We start from the raw sequence: 26,163 nt of genomic DNA on the forward strand, positions 1-26,163 counted from the left end.
GTGCAATATGAGTGCTTTTGTAGATATGTTCCCTTAAGTTATCCTTAATTAGAAATGGCCACAACTTCCAAGTAGCAGGCACTCTAAGCCCTCTCTCTTTTTCACAATACTTGGTTTCCTCATTCGGATGGCACACCCATCAGAGTCTCTTTAAACAGCCACATAAAGGGACATGTCTCCATAGGGGTAGAAATTAGCCTATGAAAAAGTGCACCAGACAAGACTTCTGCTGCTTCCAGAGAGAGGTGACTGAAGCAAAGGCAATTTAGGCTTACCAGGAATGTAAGTAAAAGTTTTTGTTCAGATGATCATAAAGTGTAGATTTGGAAGGGTTCCAAGGGTCATCTAGTCAACCCCCTGCAATGCAGGAATCTCATCAAAGTTCCTCATTCTATTTGAAACCATACTGATCAAACCAATGTACTGCATTTTTTGTTTTCCAGGTAAACAGTGGGGGAAATAGCATCACAACTGAAGAAAATTTCACTTCATATATTTATTGCATTGACATACGCTTGGTGCTTCAGATCAGGAAACAATGAGCTGGTTTATGTTGCAAAACTTGATTAGTTTTCCTTATTTAGAAGAATACCTGAGCTCAGTGGTTCACCCTTGGTGGTTTCGTAAGCTTCTGATTTTGCTTTGTTCATTAATGATAGATATATATTTGGCTGGCTGTGCTTGCTCATTTGGGCTATATGTTTACAAGAAGATGAATAAGCACCAAGAAACTGGTACTGATAGCAAAATCTGGAAAAAGCCAAGGAAATTTTTTGCTCATATTATAGATATATATGGAAAGATATGGCATGGTGAGTAAAAGTTTCTTTCATAGCAATAATTCTTCCTTATGAGTCACTATAATTTCATAGGACTGAGGATCAGAATTTCAGGCTTGAAGCACCTGAACAATAGTTGCCACAGTGAATCAGGACTGGAGCTCTGAACCCCCCTCAGAGTCACAACAGCTACAAGTTTGGGTTGGCTACATAAGGATCAAAACAAAGGCATGGCTATTTATTTATGTAATAAGAAAAACAAAGCATTTTATGAAGTATGAAACTAAGGCGGTTCTGTGAACCGCCCTGACGCCTCCAGGTATAAGTTGGTATATAAATTCAATAAATGATAAAATAAATAAATAAGACAGATTACAAAAGAAAGGGTCAGCTGGTGGCTGCATAAACACCATACATTTAAACCACATTTTAAGTATGCTTCTTCTCCAAAAGAAACCTGGAGAATTTGTTTACCCCTCACAGAGACACAATTAGCAACTATGTACAGTGCTACCTCGGGTTACAGACGCTTCAGGTTACAGAACTTTGCTTCAGGATGAGAACAGAAATCGCACCATTGCGGCGTGGCGGCAGCAGGAGGCCCCATTAGCTAAAGTGGTACCTCAGGTTAAGAACACTTTCAGGTTAAGAATGGACCTCCAGAATGAATTAAGTTCTTAACCTGAGGTACCACTATAGTTGCTATGGAGGTCAAAAGTGAGTTCCCAATGGGTTTGCAGTTCCATTTGTTGCCGGGCTGACCCGGCTGTCAAACTGTGATCTCTGGACTCCAATGCACTCCTGCAGCAGGCTGCCTCAAATTTCTGTTCTCATCCTGAAGCAAAGTTCTTAACCTGAGGTACTATTTCTGGGTTAGCGGAGTCTGTAACCTGAAGCGTCTGTACCCTGAAGCATCTGTAAGCCAAGGTACCACTACATATACACAAACTATGGAATTTGCCAGCACAAGATGTGGTGATGGCTACTAATTTAGATGGACACTGCGGGAAACAGGATGGCCTAATACAGAGGCCTTTGGATTGATCCATAGGAGTCTTTATGTGTTCTCAATGCTTCTCACAGGTCTCATGTTACTGTAAGTGTTGAAACTTAAATCAGAAATACATAACTAAAACCAAGTTTGGGCCATAAAAGTGAGAACCTGTAGCTACTTAGGGCATGGTCAAGGGTGTGTGTGTCTAGGAAACAGCTTTCTCACTTGGTAGAAAGTGATTCAGAGAATGGTCTGAAGATGCCTGAAGCTGGAGCTCTTAGGGACGGGGAAGAAATATTCTCCAGGCCCTGGATAGCTCATGCTGGTAGCTTCAAGAACACTGTCTAACCATCTCGTCCTCTGTCGTCTCCTTCTCCTTGTGCCCTCAATCTTTCCCAACATCAGGGACTTTTCCAGGGATCTTCTTTTCTCATGAAGTGGCCAAAGTATTGGAGCCTCAGCTTCAGGATCTGTCCTTCCAGTGAGCACTCAGGGCTGATTTCCTTCAGAATGGATAGGTTTGATCTTCTTGCAGTCCATGGGACTCTCAAGAGTCTCCTCCAGCTTCAAAAGCATATAACAGAGCTTTTAACTTGATCTTAAATTTCTTTCTTTCTTTTTCTGAACCACACTTGTTTCCTCCAATAATTGTTGCGATATTTCTTTGTTGCATTTTGTATTATTTTCAGGTTATGAACTTACTGGCATGGAAAATCTCCCTAAAGGACCAGGGATTATTATTTATTATCATGGAGTTGCTCCTCTTGGCTATGCCTTATTTGTGGCTAGATATTTTTTAGAGACAGGGAGAGTGTGCTTTTCATTAATTCATCATGTCGCGTATTGGATACCAGGTAAATTATTTAAATTTAAATCATGCTTTTTTACATAAAACATGTAAAATATGACATAAAACAATGCTATAAGCTATGAAACAATGCTATAAAATATAAAACTGTACATCAGGAAAGCAGGTAAAAACAACTGATAAATAAAATAGCAGCAACAGGTGAAATAGTTTAGTTAGTGCGGATGAAGGTACTTTCGCACCAAGTCTTTGCTAGTAAAAGAGAAAATGCAGGATGAATAATTATTTCCAATTTACAACTGAGTCCCCAAAAATGGTCTCCATGAAGAAATGCCATGCTTTTCTGTCTACATTATTCCCCAGAGATCCAAAAACTGAGCAATCTGGATAATGTGTCATCTGATTCCTATGCTATGACTACAAGCTCTGATGTAATAATTGCTGTTCACTTTAATACCAGAACAGGGCAAGGCCTAGGCTTTGGGGTGCCTGAGTTGATGATTTCCTCAAGTACAAAGAGTTTTGCAAAGTTCTGTCATTAGTAAAGATGGGATATTCCTTACTGGAAAGAACAACGCAAAGTATGGGATTCTGCTTGGGAGCATCTGCACTAGCAAACCACCTGTGCAAAATCCCTGTATTCAGACACCACTGGGTGGCAGCTGGGATGGGGTGGGAGCTACAGCTAAGGAAAAGGGCAGAAGCCCAAGTGAAGCCCCAAAGACATGTCCGTGGCTTTCATAGCAAGTCCAACCTATCACCAAATCTGCACATAGATCCCAGAAAACATGGCCCCACCCAAACACATGGCCAATCAAGCACTCCCACACACAGCTTTTATGCCCCCATGTGACTGCAATCAAACACATGTGGCACCCTTGTTGTAGTGTTCATGGCCCTCCACTGCCACTCCCCCCACATCATCTTCCTCTGCATGCACACAGCAGCCACACCAGGAAACTATGACATCACAGAAAGGTCATTTAAAGGAAGGAAGGAAGGAAGGAGGCCAAAGAGGCCCAGTAGCACAGAGTGCTGTTTGGAGTTCTTCCACTAGGTTAATTGATGCAGCAAATAACCTCCACCCATATATCTGTGTACCAATCTCTACTGGAGGTGGCAGTTTTCCATCAGCATTGTCTCCTCTGTGCCATGTCTCTCTCTCTCTCTCTCTCTCTTGCGTGTGTGTGTCTACTGCATCCAAAAGCTCTGCACCCACAAAGGGATTGAAGGTTTGGATGCTGCAGCAAGGCACTTTGAGCTGTATTTTTATCATAATGCAAACTTGAATGTATTACAGACTTGACATGAGGAACACATGTCTAAAAAGTGGCCACCTCGGCACTCAATCCCATTCAATGTGCTTTCCAAAAAAAGCCTACTGTCAGAATCTCTGAACAAAAGAGCAATGAGCATAAAGTCCCCATCCAAGAAATCCTTGTTAAAATGGATTGGCAGAGAGCTATGCTCGTGATCCATAATAGTGCAATATCTTTGGAATAATGACACTTGTATTGTATCCACACTATTTCCTAAATAAGTTTCACATAAAATGCATTCTTCTATTTGGGGCTTATTTTTTCAGGGCTGCAGATGCTTTATTATGTGATCAGGTTGAAAACTTACAAGAAAGCTGAAATTGTGGAAATAATGAAGAAAGGCCATTTAATGGGCATTTCACCTGGTGGAGCTAGAGAAACAATGTATAGTCATGATTACTGCATAATGTGGGGTAAACGCACAGGTTTTGCTCAGGCAGCTTTGGAGGCGAAAGTGGTGAGTGATCTTTGTGCAATCTGCATTGCCTTCACAATTATCCTAGATAATATGTAATGTGTTGACATCCTTGATCCAGCATCCGAAAAAGTTGAGGATGGCAAATATCCTGTTTGTCAAATGATATCTGGAGTGCCACAGCTCTCCCCACCACTGCTTTAAAACAAACCTACTGAAATTGGTGACATTTAAAAGGAGAACAAGCATTTTCCTTTTATCTTTCTTTTTTATATATAATTTTATTTTAAAAATTTGTTTTATTGTTTAAAATACTCATTTTACATCCTTAAGATATCAATGACTTCCTTTCTTCTGCTTTGATAGTTCATTTTACATATCATAAATCCCTGCATATTTTACAAAAACTATACTATTCAGTATTCCATTATTGAATCCATCAAAACATAATACACTGCAGAATTTATCTTAATGCTGCCAGTCATCATCTATTCCAAGATCCTTCTCATAATATGTCTGGAGCACTCAGTCTTTGATATTTCTAGAATAAAAAAAGAACCATACAATCTCCTGGAAATGTTTTCTTCTTAGCATACGGGGATTTAACCCTGAAAGCATGATCACCAGCTTGATGTACCTTCTGCTTCTGAGTCTCAAGAAGATTTGCAATTGCCTCAATTATTTTATCCCTTATTGCTTCACCCGATTGCTGAGCAATAGATCTAAATCTTTATAGCATCTCTTTTTGCCTCAATTCAATTAAAGCCAAATTGTCTGCCAATAGTTCCTGAGAGGCTATAGCTGCCGCCAGTTGAATCCAGGGGGGAGGAGTATAAAAGTTTGAATGCTTTTTCTTGAAAAAGAAAGTTTTCAAAGTTCTTATGCCCGTTCCCCTCCTTTTATTTCCGATGGCAGACTTTCTTTGTTTCCTTCAGTGCTTCAGCCATCTGGTTCCCATGCAGGATAGTCACCAATTCCAGAGAAGACTCCCCTTTTGTTCTCCTGGAAGTTTGCCAAATAAATGCAAATGCTAAAGACACTTGAATAATAAATCCCTTTTTCCTTGGTTTTATTTTCTGGGAAATCTGCTGCTCGCTGCACATTGGAGCCCAGAGATGACAGCTTGACAGCCGGGTTAGGCCAGCACCAAATGGAACCTCAGACCCGTTGGGAACTCGCTTTTGACCTCCACAGGAGCCCTCAGAGTCCTGGTCATCCCCAAGACATTTTTGGGCTGCTCATTGCCTACGAGTTGCCCCCAAACTCCAAAAAGCAGCGGCCGGTTGGCTGAACCTGGCTTCCTTTCCCCCTCAGGGCAAACCAGGAAATTCTCCCCCCCCCTTAAATTCCTGAAAATCTGGAGGACAGCTTCTGAAGTTTCTTCATCTGAGATATCTGAATAGATGTGCCAGGAATTTTAAAGCCAATTACATTATCATGTATGAGTTGCTTCTCATTATAATCACAAATGTGAAGCATTCTTCATAGTCCATAACAAAAATAAAGGCAGGATGGTTGGGACAAAATAATTATACAGCCCTCACCTTTCTTTTCATGTTTGTTTCATCTTTTATTTTTTTAGCCCATCATCCCTATTTTTACACAAAACAGTTGTGAAGCATACAGGACCATTGGAAAGACAAGTAAGTTAAATACCTTGGTTGATCAAGAGATCTCAGGCAATATACATTTTAATAATATAGAATCATCTTTTAAAAAGAATATCTATTTACTACTCACTGATAGATTTTATTCCATGTACACTTATCTGCAATGCTGTGCTGCCTGCCTGAGTGAACATGCCCTTGCTTATTTTTCTAGTAGATTTAACAGAAAGCTATAATCTACAACCCTAACATGGAGGGGAACTGAACAGGAAACATACCATATTCTGCAATCTATTGTACACAACTTATGACTGATTGCAAAGAGCTGATAAGAGCTGACTGAATATCTTGTACAGTGGTACCTCAGGTTAAGTACTTAATTGGTTCCGGAAGTCTGTACTTAACCTGAAGCGTTCTTAATCTGAAGCGGAATTTCCCACTGAAAGTAATGGAAAGTGGATTGATCCGTTCCAGATGATGAAAAAATACTCCCTAAAACAGCAATTTAACACAAATTTTACTGTTTCATGGATTCATCAACTTTACTGGAGCCCAGTCGCAGATCCTCTGCAGCCACCATGGATGTCGGGGTTTGGATCCCGGCATTTGTGGAGCCCTGTAGCCTCCGCGGATGTCGGGGCTAGGCTCCCGGAATTCGCGGAGCCGCTCTAGTCACCGCAAATGCCAGAGCTTGGCTCCCGGCATTTGCGGAGCCCTGCAGGCACCACAGATGTTGGGGATTGTCTCCCGGCATTTGTGGAGCTGCTCTAGGCACCGTGGGTGTCGGGTCTTGTTTGCTTCCATTTGCGGAGGCCTCTGAGAGCTCTGTAGGTTTGCCTCCAGGCAGTGGCCAGTCCTCCAAGAGTTTGGACAACTTCCGGGTTACAATCGTTCGTAACCCAAAAAAATGTAAGTTGCAGCGTTCGTAACCCAAGGTACCACTGTATCTCTTTTCCCAAGCACTCATATTATTTAACTCTTCCCCTCTTCCTATTTATTGCAATTGCTAAACACTGAGAATGTCAACTAATTTCAGATTTGATATGGTGTCGCTTTCCTTCAGAATCTTCTTCCATTTCATACACAGGGCTGACAAAATGGCTGTATGAGAAAACTCGATGTATGTTTCTTCCCATTTACGGAGGGTTTCCAGTGAAATTGAGGACATTTATTGGAGAACCCATCCCATATGATCCAAATATAACAGCTGTAGAGCTGGCTGAAAGAGTAAGTTAACTCTAAACTTGGAAGTTTAAAAGCAGAATATTTCTTTTCCTCTTGGTTTCTCTTTCAGCTCTAAATTTTATTGTACATATTGATTTCCTCATTCTATATGACCTGATATATATTATATATACTTTTGTGCATCGTGCCCATCACTCAATTTCCCCTCTCCTTAACTTGTTGAGACTAATTAAATGGAAAAAACGATGCGGTACAAAGAGAGATCTGCTCATGTAATGGGATTTCTTCTTCCCACTATTTTAGGGCTGAGCATACAAAATACATTCTGGAGGTTTATATCAATACAGTGGTGCCTCGCAAGACGAAAAGAATCTGTTCCACGATTCTCTTTGTCTAGCGGTTTTTTCGTCTTGCGAAGCAACCCTATTAGCGGTTAAGCGGATTAGCGCTATTAGCGGTTAAGTGGCTTAGCGGCTATTAAAGGCTTAGCGGCTTAGCTGCTAAAAGGCTATTAGCGGCTTAGCGGCTTTGAAAAAGGGGGGTAAGCGGGGGGGGGGAATCGCAAGACTAGCAAGACGTTTCGTCTTGCGAAGCAAGCCCATAGGGAAAATCATCTTGCGAAGCAACTCAAAAACGGAAAACCCTTTCGTCTAGCGGGTTTTCCGTCTTGCAAGGCATTCGTCTTGCGGGGCACCACTGTAATCAAATAATTCTATTATTATTTGATTTTAATTGCTCCTCATGAAAATTTTGGTCAATTCCATAAAAAGTTGTTGAGCTGAGCTTCTTTGGGGCCATTGGTCAGAAAGTTGAGATTTTTTTGGGGGGGGTGCCATCTCCCCACCTCAGCTGCCCACATGTGCAAAACAGAACCAGAGCCACTCACGTAGGAGCCCGAAACAGCTCACACACAAATTTACCCCCCCAACAAAGTCGGATATTTCCTTAAAATTGAAAAAAGAAACCCCCCAGATAGCCCCAGAAGGACCTGTCTGGGTTTTCCCAAAGATATGGCAACCCTACACTATGTGCCCCAGAATCTGCCTGAGAAGGTACCTCCAAGCCACTGTAGTGCTAATTTTTGAGGATATGGAGAGGGTTGAAGAGGAAGACAATTTATTGTACAAGTTGATATGTGTTGCATGTACACACTGATGCGTGTTTAAGAGAGCATTGGATACAGCTTTGTTAAACGGTGCCATAATTCCTGACCAACTACCAAGCTATCAACTCTGCAACACATTTGTAATTTGTTATTACTCGTGCATCAGCAAGCTCCTAAATGAGATGCCATTTCACTGAAGACAATGTGAAACACAGATACCATTTGTATGGTATTACATTGCATGACTTATTCTACCTGCTCCTGCAGGGGATGTTACACTTTCCCCCTTCCTCCAGGAAAACATGGGAATCTGAATCCCAAAGGGAGGGGGCTAAGGGGAGGAGCATGTAGGGTCCTGGTGGCTAATGGGAACGGGGTTGGAACTTTGTTTAGTATGCCTGGTCCTTCTCCAAGCACTTTCTGCTTGTTTTCTTGCTGCATCAAGTTTCAGGTTTTGATTGCCTGTTTAAAGGGGCAGATAAGAAATTTCTTTCTGCAAGGGGTTATGCCTTGGTTGTCCTGAGGTTCGCTCCTTTTATCCTACATTGTAACAACCATGCAAGGTAACTACTGTGTACAAAGCAGCCCAAGGAACATATGTTTGATTGTTTCTCTGCCATTCTCATACAGTGCTCTTGGTAAACATAAAGAGAGTGGGCTGGATTCACTGAGAGATGAGCAGTTTCCTAGTGGGGGGTTCCTCACCCTGGGTGCTCTGGCCCAACCCTCCATGTTGAAGAAGCCACTTTTGAGGGTTGAGAGACAAGGACTCTCATGCAACACATCTCTGTGTACAAAGTCACAGAAAGAAGTCACATATTGTGCTTCTATAGCTGGAATAAATGGGTTGCCTCTGGTTCTGATCCCTTTAGCTTTTTCCTCACAGATATTAATAACTGTGAATACCTATTTTGCAATCTATTCCTCTAACACAATGTATTCCTCTGGTTTTCTTTCAACAGGCGAAGATTGCACTTGAAAATCTTCGGGATAAACACCAAAAAAGACCAGGAAATATATTAAGAGCTCTTTCAGAACGATTTGATAAGCATTACAAAGCTAACTAGTCCATATAAAACAGTTGCAGGGTTTCTGATGAGGTGTCTGTAATAGGAAGCATTAATACTTATGTTATTAAAGCTAAGTTGATATACACAGAATTGTGCTGGATTGTATATGAATTATTTGGAAGGGTCCCTATCTCAGTAGCTCAGCACCTGCTGTGTGTGCAGAAGGTCCTACGTTTTTGAAGACGTACAAGTGCTTTCCTGCCCTATCCGGCAATACACCCAGAATTCCCCTTCTGGGGCAACTTGCACTAGTAGAGGCAGAATCAAAGAGTATAATGGGAAGGCGAGTGTTTAACTGAAACATGAAATAATATTACATGTGAAAGAGTAATGTCTATAAATTACCTGTATTAAAACAGTGGCACTTCTTTTATGTTTATAAAAGGGCGCTCCAATATTCTTTTATGTTTATAAAAGGGCGCTCCAATGATTTGATATAATGCAAATCATTTCAAACTTATAGCAAGTAGAGAGAGAAAAATACAGCTGGAATTGGTGAAAAAATTGACTGATCTAACAAAAACAGCCAACTCACCTATGAATCTGGATCTGGTGCCCGCCCCACATTACCACCGCCTGCCCACCCACCCCTCGCCCCCGTTGAACACCCTCTTATCAGATGTCAAATAGATAAACAACTACACAACTTTCTGAAGACATCTGAAGGCAACCCAGCATCAGGAAGTTTTTAACTGATGATGTGTTGCTGTGTTTTTTATGTTCTAAGCTGCCCAGAGTGACTGCAGCAACCAGGCTTTTACACACACACACACACACACACACACACACACTATCTCCTTTGAAAATCACTGGGTGTGTAACTATAGAGCTGGGAGGTAGATATTCTTGATGATGCCTCACAGTATTATGGTCATTGCCATGGTGCCATGGACATAGATTGTGCCATGGAAATACCATATTTTTCGCTCCATAACAAGCACTTTTTTACTCCTAAAGAGTAAGGGGAAATGTCTGTGCGTCTTATGGAGCGAAAGCACTGGAATGGCAGAGGGATCCCTCGGCTGCGGCTGCAGTCGCGAGCTGAGGGATGCCTCTGAAGGGATGAGCAAGCAAAGTGAGAGCTGCGCAAAGGGAAACAGAAGCCATGTAAGCAGCTCTTGCTTTGCTTGTGTTAAAGCAAGAAAATTGAGATCCGCTTACACGCTCTGTGCATAATATTTTTCTATTTTTTTTTCCTCCTCTAAAAACTAGGTGCCTCTTATGGTCAGGTACAACTTATGGAGCAAAAAATACAGTAAAAATTTGGGCACAGTATGCTTCTTAATCTTTAAATGGTTTATTTCATTTATTTAGATTCATATCCTGCTTTTTGACAAAATTCCTCAAAGTGACTAGTTCTTTTTACTAAAATAATGATGCGAGAATAATGGAAGCTGCAGAAATATACACAGAAAATATTCAAGTAAGCAGTCATGGGAAATCAATCATACTTGTTGCAATTTTTGTGTGGTATTCATTCAGAAGTGGCTCCATTCTTGTCATCCTGATAGCATCATTGATTGAAGTTCTCACTGCCCACATAGTGAGAGTTTCAACAATGCAGGGTGGATATCACCTTAATGGGGTGTGCCAGTCCATTTCAAAACCATGCCAGCTTAGTTGGAGGTGTTGGTATACCTAGCAATTAAGGAGGCACAGCAAGTGTAGAACACATTTTCTTACATGCCACTGCATTGCACCGTGATGGGTTACAGCACTGTCAGAGTGTGAAGGGGCGCTGCTGCTCACCTGACCTCTGACTGGTCACATTGCTGCTGCTTAACAGGAGGTAGAGGGGGAAAGGCAAGTTGGAAGCGAGGTCAGCATGGTATAAAGAAACAAGCAGGATCAGTGGAGTGGATCCATTGATGTGTTTAATTCACACCCACCTTGCCACTATCTTTCCCACTTTCCCTCTACCTCCAGATAAGTACAAGTGATGCAATACACTGGTTTGTTCCCCTCACAAAACCCTCAGCTATTGGATTACAAAAAAATAACCCCAATGCCCCAATCAGATATCTGAATATCAGGAATGATTTATCCCAGTTGTAAAATTTTGTAGCAGTCATTTCCCATATTCTTTCTGCTGCCTTCACTACCATCTTACTTCCATATTGGAGAAGCAGATAGCTTCTCCTTAATAGGCTGTACCAAGGAAAGGAAGGAATAGCAAAATGATAAAAAGATAAAAGAGAATTGATCCTTCTAGTTCTTTGCAATCTCTCATTTTCTTAGTTGCTTCCCTGTCCAAAACCATTAGTTCTAAAATATTCAGGTGTTGAGATAGACTGTAGAGAAAGGGTCCATTTGGCCAGTGGGAGCTGTTGCATTAGGGCTGATGAGCCAAATTCAGGCTGTGCAATTAAAACTGATAAAACGGCAATCTGCCCTCTGCCAGGCCCTTCCTGTCTGCCTTCACACTTATGACATGGGGATGCCACTGCCTGGCAGTTTTCTCCTCCTCAATTCCTGTTGCCATTGTAGTACTCAGCAGAGACGAGGACTGGGGGCACAAGTACAATCAGTGGCTCTGGGTTTTCTTCTTGTTGGCATTCCTGCCTTCTGCACTACCCATCCTAACAGGTGCCTTTTTATTTCCTCCACACACATGCCAAAAGAACCTTTACCTAGTCGGCCTTTACAAGGGTTGGTGGGTTTCTGTGGCACATTTGTCTTGGCTACTTTCATATCACTTTCATGTTTTTTTGAGAAATAAACGTTAAGACCACCATATGTGTATGTAATTACAGTATTGCTCTGGCATAACTGATGAATGCATGCTGGACATGGATCCTACACCCCCACCTGTTGAACATGTACTGAAAGCCGGAGACCCTTTGATGTCAAAGCAGGTCAACCTGGAATTTCTGGAGCTCCTGAGAAAGCAAAGCATACTGCAGGAGCAACGAGTGAAGAAGCTTTTTGATGAGCTGCCTGCAGAAAAATCAGCATGGCAGAATTTAACCAAACAATCAAACAGATGGTATTGGAGATCTTAGACAATGCCTAGAGCACAAGTAGCTGGTCAAGTTTATTAGTGTAGGATTGATTACTGAGGATGATTACTTGAGATTCAATATTCAAACCTAGTAGGTGTTAATGAAATCCACATACACATGCTGCTGTTGAATTAATAATAATAATAATAATAATAATAATAATAATAATAATAATAATAAATTTTATTTATATCCCGCCCTCCCCAGCCGAAGCCCGGCTCAGGGCGGCTAACAACAATAAAACAGTACAACAGAACAACACAACACTCTAAAATCATTCATTATAAAATTAACTCAAATCAAACCAATGGCAACCATTGGGCCACAGCTCCGCAAAGATTGCCGAAGGAGGGAGTCAGGCTGTGCCCTGCCCAAAGGCCTGGTGGAACAGCTCTGTCTTGCAGGCCCTGCAGAAAGATGTCAAGTCCCGCAGGGCCCTAGTCTCTTGTGACAGAGCGTTCCACCAGATCGGAGTCACAGCCGAAAAAGTCCTGGCTCTAGTTGAGGCCAGCCAAACCTCTCTGTGGCCTGGGACCTTCAAGATGTTTTTATTTTAAGACCGTAAGTATCTTTGTGGGACATACCAGGAGAAGTGGTCCCGTAGGTATGAGGGTCCTAGGCCGTATAGGGCTTTAAAGGTTAAAACCAGCACCTTAAACCTGATCCTGTACTCCACCTGGAGCCAGTGCAGCTGGTATAGCATGTGATCTCGCAGCAAGGACCCCTTAAAGAGTCTCGCCGCGGCATTCTGCACCTGCTGGAGTTTCTGGCTCAGTCTCAAGGGCAGCCTCACGTAGACCGAGTTACAATAATCCAGTCTGGAGGTGACCGTCGCGTGGATCACAGTGGCTAGGTCAGGGCGAGAGAGGTGAGGAGCCAACTGCTTAGCTTGGGGAGATGAAAAAATGCCGCCTTTGTTATAGCTGCAATCTGCGCCTCCCTGGAAAGGGAGGTGTCGAAGATTGCACCCAAACTCTTAGCGGACGGTGCTGGCACTAATTGCACCCCCGCAAGAGATGGGAGTTGCCCCCCCTAATCCCATATAGTCCCGTCCCAGACACAGGACCTCTGTTTTCGAAGGATTTAACTTCAACCGGCTCCCACGTAACCATCCAGCCACAGCATCCAAACATCTGATCAGTGTGTCTGGGGCCGAGTCAGGATGGCCATCCATGAACATATAGAGTTGGGTGTCATCAGCATACTGATGGCAACCCAGCCCAAAACTCCGGACAAGCTGGGCGAGGGGGCGCATAAAGATGTTGAAAAGCATCGGGGAGAGTATCGCACCCTGAGGCACTCCACACACCAAGGAGTGGCGCGATGACAATTCCCCCCCCCCCAAGCGCCACCCTCTGTCCCCGACCAGAGAGAAACAAGCACAGCCATTGAAGGACTGTGCCCTGGATCCCCACGTCGGCAAGGTGGTGGTCCAGGAGTTCATGATCGACCATGTCAAAGGCTGCTGACAGGTCTAGAAGAATCAGCAGCCCCGATCTGCCTCGATCTAGCTGCCTACGGAGATCATCTGTTAGGGCGACCAGAGCTGTCTCGGTCCCATGACCAGCACGGAAGCTGGACTGGAATGGATCCAGAGCCGATGTTTCATCCAGAAACCCACCAAGCTGTTCAGCAACCGCTCTCTCAATCACCTTACCCAGGAACGGAAGATTCGAAACCGGGCGGTAATTGGTTAAATCTAAAGGATATAATTATGTTTTCTTTAAGAGCAGGCGCACCACTGCCTCCTTCAGTTCCCCTGGGAATGTCCATGTGCCAAGGGACAAATTGATGATATCCCCTAGGGGGGCCCGCACCTCGTCTGGACACGCTCTAATCAGCCAAGACGGGCACGGGTCAAGAGGACAGGTGGTGGGCTTTCCAGCTTGGAGGAGTCTGTCCACATCGGCTGGGGATATCCGGTCGAAGTGGTCCAATACTGGGCCCGAGGACAGTCGAGGGGCCTCCAGTTCCTTTATTGTATCCAAATTGGCAGGGAGGTCATGGCGGAACAAAAAGAACTTCTCGGCAAAAAAGCTCGCAAATGCCTCACAGCTGTGTGTCAAATTGGTATTTAAATTTGGCTGTCTCTCGAGGGACGATAAAGACCTAATTATACTAAATAATTGTAGAACTAAATGGCAGGTCCAGTGGAAGAGCTTTTACAGTGCTAGGATTCAATATTGTAAACATGACATGTTACTAAGGTTTACGTTTTGCAGGATGATCCTTTTACATGCATATCTTGTCACAATTCCTACCTTTACTCCTTAATCAATAACTGGTTTTCTGTGACCCAATATGTTATCGTTCAATATGACTGCTATTGTAGATGTGATCTCATCAGTTAATTACAAATGGCCACAACTTCCAAGTAGCAGGCACTCTAAGCACTCCCTCTTTTTCACAATTCTTCGTTTCCTCATTTGGATGGCACACCCATCAGAGTCTCTTTAAACAGCCACATAAAGGGACATGTCTCCATAGGGGTGGAAATTGGCCTACGAAAAAGTGCACCAGACAAGACTTCTGCTGCTTCAAGAGAGAGGTGACTGAAGCAAAGGCAATTTAGGCTTACCAGGAATGTAAGTAAAAGTTTTTGTTCAGATAATCATAAAGTGTAGATTTGGAAAGGTCCCAAGGGTCATCTAGTCAGCCCCCTGCAATGCAGGAATCTCATCAAAGTCTCTCATTCTATTTGAAACCATACTGGACCCTGCTTCGTTTGCAAATGTGCTGGTAGTTGTGTTATTTGTCACTTCCTGTGCAGGCATCAGCAGAGAGAGAGAGAGAGAGAGAGAGAGAGAGAGAGAGAGAGAGAGAGAGATGCTGTCTGTCTTTCAGTGTGTTTTAGGGCTGGGCGATATCAGGTTTATAACATCACAATATATTACCAGCTAAATACCACAATATCACAATACATCACATGATATATCTGCGGCTGCAGAGGGCCTTGCCGGGCTCTTGGAGAAGTGACCCTTTCTCACTTTCCTTAATACTCCAGCAGTGGGGTTTGGGGAGACCTTTATAAAAAGTGTAAAATCAATCTATAATGAGCAGACGGCCAATATAATTGTAAACAACACATCAGAAAAATGTATGATATATAAAGGGATGAGGCAAGGTTGCTCAATGTCCCCGCTGTTATTTATATTAATATTAGAAGTACTGGCTCAAAATATAAGGATTAAGTATAAAATGAATGGAATACCAGTGGGCCAGCAAAATTACAAATTGAAAGCATTCGCGGATGACATTGTATTAACCTTAGAACAACCCAGAAAGAGCATACTGAAGGTGACAGAAGGGATAAGTAGATTTGTAAAATTGGCTGGCTGCAAACAAAATAAAGGGAAAATCAAGATGCTGCTAAAAAAATAAAGAATAATCAAAGAAAAAAGACATTGAATCGGAATGTTGGTGGGAAATAGAAACAAAAATAAAATATCTGGGGATTTGGTTAACAATAAAAAAACATAATATCTATCCAGACAACTATGTAAAAGCTTGGAAAGAAAGAAAGATTTGGAAATATGGGAGAGAATGAAGCTATCACTGTTTTGGCCATCAAAATGAATGTACTTCCAATTATAAATGATATCTGATGTTTCATAGAGTGGCAGAAAAAAGTATTAAGGTTCATATGGCAGGGAATGAATCCCAGAGTAAAATTTAAAATTATGCTTGATGAAAAGAAAGAGGAGGTTTGCCCTGCCAGACCTTCAACTTTACTTCAAGGCATCATGCCTGTGTTGGATAAAAGATGCTCTCTGTTCCTGTTTTTGAAAATGCAAAAAACAAAACAAAACAAAAACCTTCAGCAGTGGAATGAAACCAGCTTGCTTTACAACAGATAAATGATGGAGTCATATATTTGTAATTTTGGAAGTCTCCATGATGGACGTTGGAAACACAATACGGCAACTTGGCAAGTTACAGTGGGGAAAACTAGGAAAATATTAAGCAGCATGAGATTTTCATGTATTCATGAATGTTCCTGGGATGACAGATCAAACCAATGTGCTGCATTTTCTGTTTTCCAGGTAAACAGTGGGGGAAATAGCATCACAACTGAAGAAAATTTCACTTCATATATTTATTTCATTGGCATACGCTCGGTGCTGAAGATCAGGAAACAATGAGCTGGTTTACTCAAATGCTGCAAAACTTGATTAGTTTTCCTTATTTAGAAGAATACCTGAGCTCAGTGGTTCACCCTTGGTGGTTTCGTAAGCTTCTGATTTTGCTTTGTTCGTTAATAATAGATATATATTTGGTTGGCTGTACTTGCTCATTTGGGCTATATGTTTACAAGAAGATGAATAAGCACCAAGAAACTGGTCCTGATAGCAAAATTTGGAAAAAACCAAGGAAATTTTTTGCTCATATTATAGATATATATGGAAAGATATGGCATGGTGAGTAAAAGTTTCTTTCATAGCAATAATTCTTCCTTATGAGTCACTATAATTTCATAGGACGGGATCAGAATTTCAGGCTTGAAGCAATGGAACAATAGTTGCCACAGTGAATCAGGACTGGACCTCTGAACCCCCCTCAGAGTCACAATGGCTACAAGTTTGGGTTGGCTACATAAGGATCAAAATAAAGGCATGGCTATTTATTTATGTAATAAGAAAAACAAAGCATTTTATGAAGTATGAAACTAAGGCGGTTCCGTGAACCGCCCTGATGCCTCCAGGTATAGGGTGGTATATAAATTCAATAAATGATAAAATAAATAAATAAGACAGATTACAAAAGAAAGGGTCAGCTGGTGGCTGCATAAACACCATACATTTAAACCACATTTTAAGCATGCTTCTTCTCCAAAAGAAACCTGGAGAATTTGTTTACCCCTCACAGAGACACAATTAGCAGCTATGTACAGTGGTACCGCGGGTTACAGATGCTTCAGGTTACAGAACTTTGCTTCAAGATGAGAACAGAAATCGCACCATGGCGGCGCAGTGGCAGCAGGAGGCCCCATTAGCTAAAGTGGTACCTCAGGTTAAGAACAGTTTCAGGTTAAGAACTGTCCTCCAGAATGAATTAAGCTCTTAACCTGATGTACCACTGTAGTTTCTATGGAGGTCAAAACTGAGTTCCCAACGGGTTTGCAGTTCCATTTGTTGCTAGGCTGACCCAGCTGTCAAACTGTGATCTCTGGACTCCAATGCACTCCTGCAGCAGGCTGCCTCAAATTTCTGTTCTCATCCTGAAGCAAAGTTCTTAACCTGAGGTACTATTTCTGGGTTAGCGGAGTCTGTAACCTGAAGCATCTGTAACCCGAGGTACCACTGTAAGTACACAAACTACGGAATTTGTCAGCACAGGATGTGGTGATGGCTACTAATTTAGATGGACACTGCAGGAAACATGATGGTCTAATACAGAGGCCTTTGGCCTGATCCATAGGACTCTTTATATGTTCTCAGTGCTTCCCACAGGTCTCATGTTACTATAAGTGTTGAAACTTAAATCAGAAATACGCGACTACAGTGGTGCCTCGCAAGACGAAATTAATCTGTTCCGCGAGTCTCTTCATCTAGCGGTTTTTTCGTCTTGCGAAGCACGACTATTAGCGGTTTAGCGGCTATTAGCGACTTAGCGGCTATTAACGGCTTAGCGGCTTTAAGAAAAAGGAAACAAACTCGCAAGAACTCGCAAGACGTTTTGTCTTGCAAAGCAAGCCCATAGGGAAATTCGTCTTGCGGAACGACTAAAAAAACGGAAAACCTTTTCGTCTTGCGTGTTTTTTGTCTTGCGAGGCATTCGTCTTGCGAGGTACCACTGTAAAACCAAGTTTGGGCCATAAGGTTTGGGTCAAGGGTGTGTGTGTCTAGGAAGCAGCTTTCTCACTTGGTAGAAAGAGATTCAGAGAATGGTCTGAAGATGCCTGAAGTTGGAGCTCTTTGGGACGGGGAAGAAATATACTCCAGGCCCTGGATAGCTCTCATACAGAAGGGGGATACTACTCTTTAAATTAAAAAAGTCTCAGAAAACTTTAGTATAAGTATAACAACACATTAAACTGTCTCAAGGGCTCAACCCTATATAAAAGCTTAAAGTAGACTAAAACAGCAAAACACAGTTTTAGCTCACTCAAAGACTGGGCAAAAATGTTTCCACCTGTGCTCAAAAGGAAGCAAGGAAGGAACATTCTATGAGAGGAGAAATCCCTTCATTCATTAAGGGACCACCACAGAGAAAGTCTTGATCCGTGTGGTTGACAACCTAGCATCCAGAATGCTGGAGCATATTGTCGTTGTTGTTTAGTCATTTAGTGGTGTCTGACTCCTCGTGACCCCATGGACCAGAGCATACCAGGCACTCCTGTCTTCCACTGCCTCCCACGGTTTGGTCAGACTCATGCTGGTAGCTTCAAGAACACTGTCCAACCATCTCGTCCTCTGTCGTCTCCTTCTCCTTGTGCCCTCAATGTTTCCCAACATCAGGGACTTTTCCAGGGAGTCTTCTCTTCTCATGAAGTGTCCAAAGTATTGGAGCCTCAGCTTCGCGATCTGTCCTTCCGGTGAGCACTCAGGGATGATTTCCTTAAGAATGGATAGGTTTGATCTTCTTGCAGTCCATGGGACTCTCAAGAGTCTCCTCCAGCTTCATAATTCAAAAGCATATAACAGAGCTTTTAACCTGATCTTAATTTTTTTCCCCCCTGAACCACACTGATTTCCTCCAGTAATGGTTGCAATATTTCTTTGTTGCATTTTGTATTATTTTCAGGTTATGAACTTACTGGTATAGAACATATCCCTAAAGGACCAGGGATTATTATTTATCATCATGGAGTTATGTCTATCGGCTATGTCTTTTTTGTGGCTAGATATTTTTTAGAGACGGGGAGAACATGCTTTTCATTACTGCATCATGTCGGGTATTGGATACCAGGTAAATTATTTAAATTTAAATCATGCTTTTTTACATAAAACATGTAAAATATGACATAAAACAATGCTATAAGCTATGAAAAAAATGCTTTAAAATATAAAACTGTATATCAGGAAAGCAGGTAAAAACAACTGATAAATAAAATAGCAGCAACAGGTGAAATAGTTTAGTTAGTGCAGATGAAGGTACTTTTTCACCAAGTCATTGCTAGTAAAAGAGAATGAATGCAGGATGAATAATTATTTCCAATTCACAACTGAGTCAGAAGAAATGGTCTCCATGAAGAAATGCCATGCTTTTCTGTCTACATTCTTCCTCAGAGATCTAAAAACTGAGGAATCTGGAAAATGTGTCATCTGATTCCTATGCTATGACTACAAGCTCTCATGTAATAATTGCTGTTCACTTTAATACCAGAACAGGGCAAGGCCTAGGCTTTGGGGTGTCTAAGTTGATGATTTCCTCAAGTACAAAGAGTTTTGCAAAGTTCTGGCATTAGTAAAGATGGGATATTGCTTACTGGAAAGAACAATGCAAAGTATGGGATTCTGCTTGGGAGCATCTGCACTAGCAAACCAGCTGTGCAAAATCCTCTGTATTCAAACACCACTGGGTGGCAGCTTGCATGGAGTGGGAGCTACAGCTAAGGAAAAGGGCAGAAGCCCAAGTGAAGCCCCAAAGACATGTCCGAGGCTTTCATAGCAAGTCCAACCTATCACCAAATCTGCACACAGATCCCAGAAAACATGACCCCACCCAAACACATGGCCAATCAAGCATTCCCACACACAGCTTTTATGCCCCCATGTGACACTGCAATCAAAAACATGTGGCACCCTTGTTGTAGTGTTCATGGCCCTCCACTGCCACTCCCCCCACATCATCTTCCTCTGCATGCACACAGCAGCCACCCCAGGAAACTATGACATCACAGAAAGGTCATTTGAAGGAAGGAGTCCAAAGAGATCCAGTAGCTCAGAGCGCTGTTTGGAGGTTTTCCACTAGGCTAATTAATGCAGCATATAACCTCCACCCATATATCTGTGTACCAATCTCTGCTGGTGGAGGCAGTTTTCCATCAGCATAATCTCCTCTGTGCCATGCGTGTATCTCTCCCCCCCCCCCCCCCCGTGTGTGTGTATCTACTATATCCAAAAGCTCTGCACCCTAAAGGGATTGAAGGTTTGGATGGTGGAACAAGGCACTGTGAGCTGTATTTTTATCATAATGCAAACTTGAATGTATTACGGACTTGACTTGAGGAACACATGTCTAAAAAGTGGCCACCTCAGCACTCAACCCCACTCAATGTGCTTTCCAAAAAAAGCCTACTGAGCAAAAGAAGAATTAGCATAAAGTCCGCCTCCATGAAATCCTAGTTAAAATGGGTTGGCAGAGAGCTATGCTTGTGATCCATAATAGTGCAATATCTTTGGAATAATGACACTTGTATTGTATCCACACTATTTCCTAAATAAGTTTCACATAAAATGCGTTCTTCTATTTGGGGCTTATTTTTTCAGGGCTGCAGATGCTTTATTATGTGCTCGGGTTGAAATCTTACAAGAAAGCTGAAATTGTGGAAATGATGAAGAAAGGCCGTTTACTGGGCATTTCACCTGGTGGAGCTAGAGAAGCACTGTATAGTCACGATTACTGCATAATGTGGGGTAAACGCACAGGTTTTGCTCAGGCAGCTTTGGAGGCAAAAGTGGTGAGTGATCTTTGTGCAATCTGCATTGCCTTCACGATTATCCTAGATAAGACGTAATGTGTTGACATCCTTGATCCAGCATCTAAAAAAGCTGAGGATGGCAAATATCCTGTTTGGGGGTCAAATGATATCTGGAGTGCCACAGCTCTCCCCAACACTGCTTTAAAAAACCCTTTACATATCATAAATCCCTGCATATTTTACAAAAACTATACTATTCAGTATTCCATTATTGAATCCATCAAAACATATTACACTGCAGAATTTATCTTAATGCTGCCAGTCATCATCTATTTCAAGATCCTTCTCATAATAGGTCTGGAGCACTCAGTCTTTGATATTTCTAGAATAAACAAAGAACCAAACAATCTCCTGGAAATGTTTTCTTCTTAGCATACGAGGATTTAACCCTGAAAGCATGATCACCAGCTTGATGTACCTTCTGCTTCTGAGTCTCAAGAAGATTTGCAGGTGCCTCAATTATTTTATCCCTTATTGCTTCACCCGATTGCTGAGCAATAGATCTAAATCATAAAAGCATCTCTTTTTGCCTCAATTCAATTAAAGCCAAATTGTCTGCCAATAGTTCCTGAGATGCTATAGCTGCCGCCAGTTGAATCCAGGAGGGAGGAGTATAAAAGTTTGAATGCTTTTTTTTTTTTTAAAGAAAGTTTCCCCGTCCCCCTCCTTTTATTTCCGATGGCAGACTTTCTTTGTTTCCTTTAGTGCTTCAGCCATCTGGTTCCTATGCAGGATATTCACTAATTCCAGAGAAGACTCCCTTTTTGTTCTCCTGGAAGTTTGCCAAATAAATGCAAATGCTAAAGACACTTGAATAATAATTCCCTTTTTCCTTGGTTTTATTTTCTGGGAAATCTGCTGCTCACTGAGTAGGAAATTCGAGGCAGCTTGCTGCTGGAACACATTGGAGCCCAGAGATCACAGCTTGACAGCCGGATTAGGCCAGCACCAAATGGAACCTCAGACGCATTGGGAACTCGCTTTTGACCTCCACAGGAGCCTCAGATTCCTGGTCATCCCCAAGACCTTTTTCGGGTGCTCGTTGCCTATGAGCTGCCCCCAAACTCCAAAAAGCAGCAGCCGGTTGGCTGAACCTGGCTTCCTTTCCCCCTCAGGGCAAACCAGGAAATTCTCCCCCCCTCCCCTTAAATTCCTGAAAATCTGGAGGACAGCTTCTGAATTTTCTTCATCTGAGAGATTTGAATAGATGTGTCAGGAATTTTAAAGCCAATTACATTAACATTTATGAGTTGCTTCTCATTATAATCACAAATGTGAAGCATTCTTCATAATCCATAACAAAAATAAAGGCAGGATGGTTGGGACAACATAATTATCCAATCCTCACCTTTCTTTTCATGTTTGTTTCATCTTTTTTTTTTTTTTTAGCCCATCATCCCTATTTTTACACAAAACAGTTGTGAAGCATACAGGACCATTGGAAAGACAAGTAAGTTAAAGACCTTGGTTGATCAAGAGATCTCAGGCAATATACATTTTAATAATGTAAAATGATCTTTTTAAAAGAATATCTATTTACTACTCGCTTATAGATTTTATTCCATGTCCACTTATCTGCAAAAGCTGTGCTGCCTGCCTCAGTACTGAGTAAACATGCCCTTGCTTAGTTTTCTATTAGATTTGACAGAAAGCTATAATTGATAAATGTGGGAGCAACCCTAACATGGAGGGGAACTGAACAGGAAACATACCATATTTTGTAGTGTATTGTACACAACTTATGACCGATTGCAAAGAGCTGACAGAATATCTAGTACAGTGGTACCTCAGGTTAAGTACTTGATTGGTTCCGGAAGTCTGTACTTAACCTGAAGCATTCTTAACCTGAAGCGGACTTTCCCATTGAAAGTAATAGAAAGTGGATTGATCCGTTCCAGATGATGAAAAAACACCCCCTAAAACAGCAATTTAACACAAATTTTACTGTTTCACGAGACCATTGATCCATAAAATGATGGCAATAATCAATGTAAAGGTAAAGGTAAAGGGACCCCTGACCATTAGGTCCAGTCTTCACCGACTCTGGGTTTCTGGTGCTCATCTCGCTTTATTGGCCGAGGGAGCCGGTGTACAGCTTCCGGGTCATGTGGCCAGCATGACTAAGCCGCTTCTGGTGAACCAGAGCAGCGCACGGAAATGCCGTTTACCTTCCCAGCAGAGCGGTACCTATTTATCTACTTGCACTTTGACGTGCTTTTGAACTGCTAGGTTGGCAGGAGCAGGGACCGAGCAATGGGTGCTCACCCCGTCGCAGGGATTCGAACCACCAATCTTCTGATCGGCATGTCTTAGGCTCTGTGGTTTAACCCACAGCGCCACCCGGATCCCTAATAATCAATGTACTGTACTATATAATAAACAAGACAGTATTTTAGATGAAAAAAATTAAAATTTATTTCCAAACTCACTGTTTGGAGGGGGCTCCGGGTCCTCTTCCACAATCACAATCGGATTGGCTCCCGGCATTCGTGGAGGCCTCAGAGAGCTCCTGCGGCTGGAGCTCAGTCGCAGAGCATCTGCAGCCACAGTGGATGTTGGTGTTTGGATCCCGGCATTTGCGGAGCTCTGCAGGCACTGCGGATGTCAGGACTAGGCATTTGCAGAACCGCTCTAAGCACCGCGGATGTCGGGGCTTGGCTCCTGGCATTCGTGGAGCCCTGCAGGCACCGTGGACGTCAGGACTAGGCTCCTGGCATTCACGGAGCCGCTCTAGGCACCGCAAATGCCAGAGCTTGGCTCCTGGCATTTGCGGAGCCCTGCAGGCACCTCGGACGTCGAGGCTTGGCTCCCGGCATTTGCAGAACCGCTCTAGGCACCTCGGATGTCTGGGCTTGGCTCCTGGCATTCGCGGAGCCCTGCAGGCACCTCGGATGTTGGGGCTTGGTTCCCTGCATTCGCAGAGGCCTCTGAGAGCTCTGTAGGCCCCACCGATGTCCAGGTTTGCTTCCAGGCAGTGGCGAGTCCTCCAAGAATTTGGACAACTTACCGTAATTTTCGCTCCATAACACACAGTTTTTTCCTCCTAGAAAGTAAGGGGAAATTTCTGTGTGTGTTATGGAGCGAATGCCTACGGATTCTGCTGCAGTTTTGAGCAGTCTGTGGCTCGCTTTGAAACAGCAAAGTGGGTGTAAGCGGCTCCTGTCAGTGAGCCGAGCCGGGGAGGAGGGAGAGAAGCAGAGCGGGGTTGGCTGCTTTAAAACAACCCCGTGCTCTCTGTCCCTGCCTGCAGTTTTTTGCTGTCCGATTTTGGATTAGCCACTGTAGGGGCTGTGTGTGTGTGTGTGCTTGAGCTATCGGTCTCCTCCTCCTGCTTCCCGTTCACTCTCCCAGCGCCCCTGCGCTCTCCTGCGACTTTAGGATTTATACTCTGTGTGTGTGTGTGTGTGTGTGTGTGTGTGTGATCGTTCTCCTTCTCTTGCTTCCCGTTCTCTCTCCCAGCACCCCTGCGCTCTCCTGCGACTTTAGGATTGATACTCTGTGTGTGTGTGTGTGTGTGTGAGAGAGAGAGAGAGAGAGAGAGAGAGAGAGAGAGAGGCATCGTTCGCCTTCTCTTGCTTCCCGTTCACTCCCCCAGCGCCCCTGCGACTTTAGGGCGACTTTAGCATGGATCCACATGGATCCTCAGGATTTTTGCATTGAGCTACCCCAAACTCACCGTCAGATCACATGTCTGCGGCCACAGCATGAAAAATCATACATCCACTGTTTCATTTAGAATATTTTTTTCTTGTTTTCCTCCTCTAAAAACTACATGTGTGTTATGGTCTGGTGTGTGTTATAGAGCGAAAAATACGGTACTTCCAGGTTACAATCGTTCATAACCCAAAAAAAGTAAGTTGAAGTGTTCATAACCCGAGGTACCACTGTATCTCTTTTCCCAAGCACTCATATTATTTAACTTTTCCTCTCTTCCTATTTATTGCAATTGCTAAACACTGAGAATGTCAACTAATTTCAGATTTGATATGGTGTAGCTTTCCGTCAGAATCTTCTTCCATTTCATACACAGGGCTGACAAAATGGCTGTATGAGAAAACTCGATGTATGGTGCTTCCCATTTACGGAGGGTTTCCAGTGAAATTGAGGACATTTATTGGAGAACCCATCCCATATGATCCAAATATAACAGCTGTAGAGCTGGCTGAAAGAGTAAGTTAACTCTAAACTTGGAAGTTTAAAAGCAGAATATTTCTTTTCCTCTTGGTTTCTCTTTCAGCTCTAAATTTTATTGTACATATTGATTTCCTCATTCTATATGACTAGATATAGGGTTCATTATATATACTTTTGTGCATTATGCCCATCACTCAATTTTCCCTCTCCTTAACTTGTTGAGACTAATTAAATGGAGAAAAAACTATGTGGTACAAAGAGAGATCTGCTCATGCAATGGGATTTCTTCTTCCCACTATATTAGGGTTGAGCATACAAAATACATTCTGGAGGTTTAGCGTATTTTTCGCCCCATAGGGCGCACTGGCCCATAAGGTGCACCTAGTTTTTTGGGGGGGAAATAAAGGGGGGGAAATATTTTTTTTTCCCCAGGCGTGGGGCTGGTGCGGGGGAAGCCCGAGCTTCCCCGGACCCCAGCCCCAAGAACAGGCAGCTCTCCGCAAGCCGTGCGAGCCCAGTACGGGCTCCCACAGCTTGAGGAGAGCTGCGCAAAATGAAATGTATGTTTATTCGGCTTTACGCCCATCATGAAACACAACACAACACAACAAAACAAAACAAAACAAAACAAATAAAACAGCGGACTTGTACAAACCACAAGTTGTATAACACAGTTCACAACTCACAAGGTCAGATATTAGCCATTCATAAGAAAAGTTTAAGATTAAGATTAAAAATTTTGGCACTACACTAAAATCAATATCTGATGTCATTATAGAAACTTCTTATAACTATCAATAATCAGCTAACATTCCATTCCGTCTCTTGTACGAGAGGACGTCTGTTAGGAATTTAGCAACCTGTAGGGTAATATAAGGATCCACATCTTGAAGAACCCAGGCAAGCTGTAGGTCACCACGCCCAGAGCTCACCACGCCCAGGCTTCGGCATGCAGGCAACTCTCCGCAAGCCGTGGGAGCCCAGCGCCTTGCCTGACAAGGTACCTCCAAGCCACCCTAGTGCTAATTTTTGAGGATATGGAGAGGGTTGAAGAGGAAGACAATTCATTGTACACGTTGATATATGTTGCATGTACACACT

The 26,163-nt window shown here is 42.8% G+C and overlaps 2 protein-coding genes and 1 long non-coding RNA gene across 3 annotated transcripts in view; 1 reads left to right on the top strand and 2 right to left on the bottom strand.

The window, feature by feature from the left end:
* XKR4 (XK related 4) overlaps positions 1-26,163 on the bottom strand; it is a 354,573-nt gene that overhangs the window by 113,750 nt on the left and 214,660 nt on the right. The gene's annotated exons all lie outside the window — the stretch shown is intronic.
* LOC114600606 (uncharacterized) overlaps positions 1-26,163 on the bottom strand; it is a 101,968-nt gene that overhangs the window by 36,762 nt on the left and 39,043 nt on the right. The window lies entirely within an intron of this gene.
* LOC144328705 (DGAT1/2-independent enzyme synthesizing storage lipids-like) lies at positions 537-9,334 on the top strand. Its single transcript, XM_077933019.1, has 6 exons — positions 537-812; positions 2,463-2,627; positions 4,167-4,357; positions 5,898-5,958; positions 7,010-7,149; positions 9,175-9,334. Exons 1-6 carry the CDS (start codon positions 539-541, stop codon positions 9,277-9,279), a joined length of 936 nt encoding a protein of 311 aa, XP_077789145.1. The 5' UTR covers positions 537-538; the 3' UTR covers positions 9,280-9,334.

The sequence above is a fragment of the Podarcis muralis genome, chromosome 8 (assembly GCF_964188315.1).
Source record: "Podarcis muralis chromosome 8, rPodMur119.hap1.1, whole genome shotgun sequence".
NCBI classification, from domain to species: Eukaryota; Metazoa; Chordata; class Lepidosauria; order Squamata; family Lacertidae; genus Podarcis; species Podarcis muralis.

Excerpts from the sequence above, each read along its gene's own strand:
- LOC144328705 (XM_077933019.1), top strand. The coding sequence starts at position 539 with ATGAGCTGGTTTATGTTGCAAAACTTGATTAGTTTTCCTTATTTAGAA. Across the intron at positions 813-2,462 it reads ATATGGAAAGATATGGCATG|GTTATGAACTTACTGGCATG; the intron begins GTGAGTAAAAGT and ends TATTATTTTCAG. Across the intron at positions 7,150-9,174 it reads CTGTAGAGCTGGCTGAAAGA|GCGAAGATTGCACTTGAAAA; the intron begins GTAAGTTAACTC and ends TTCTTTCAACAG.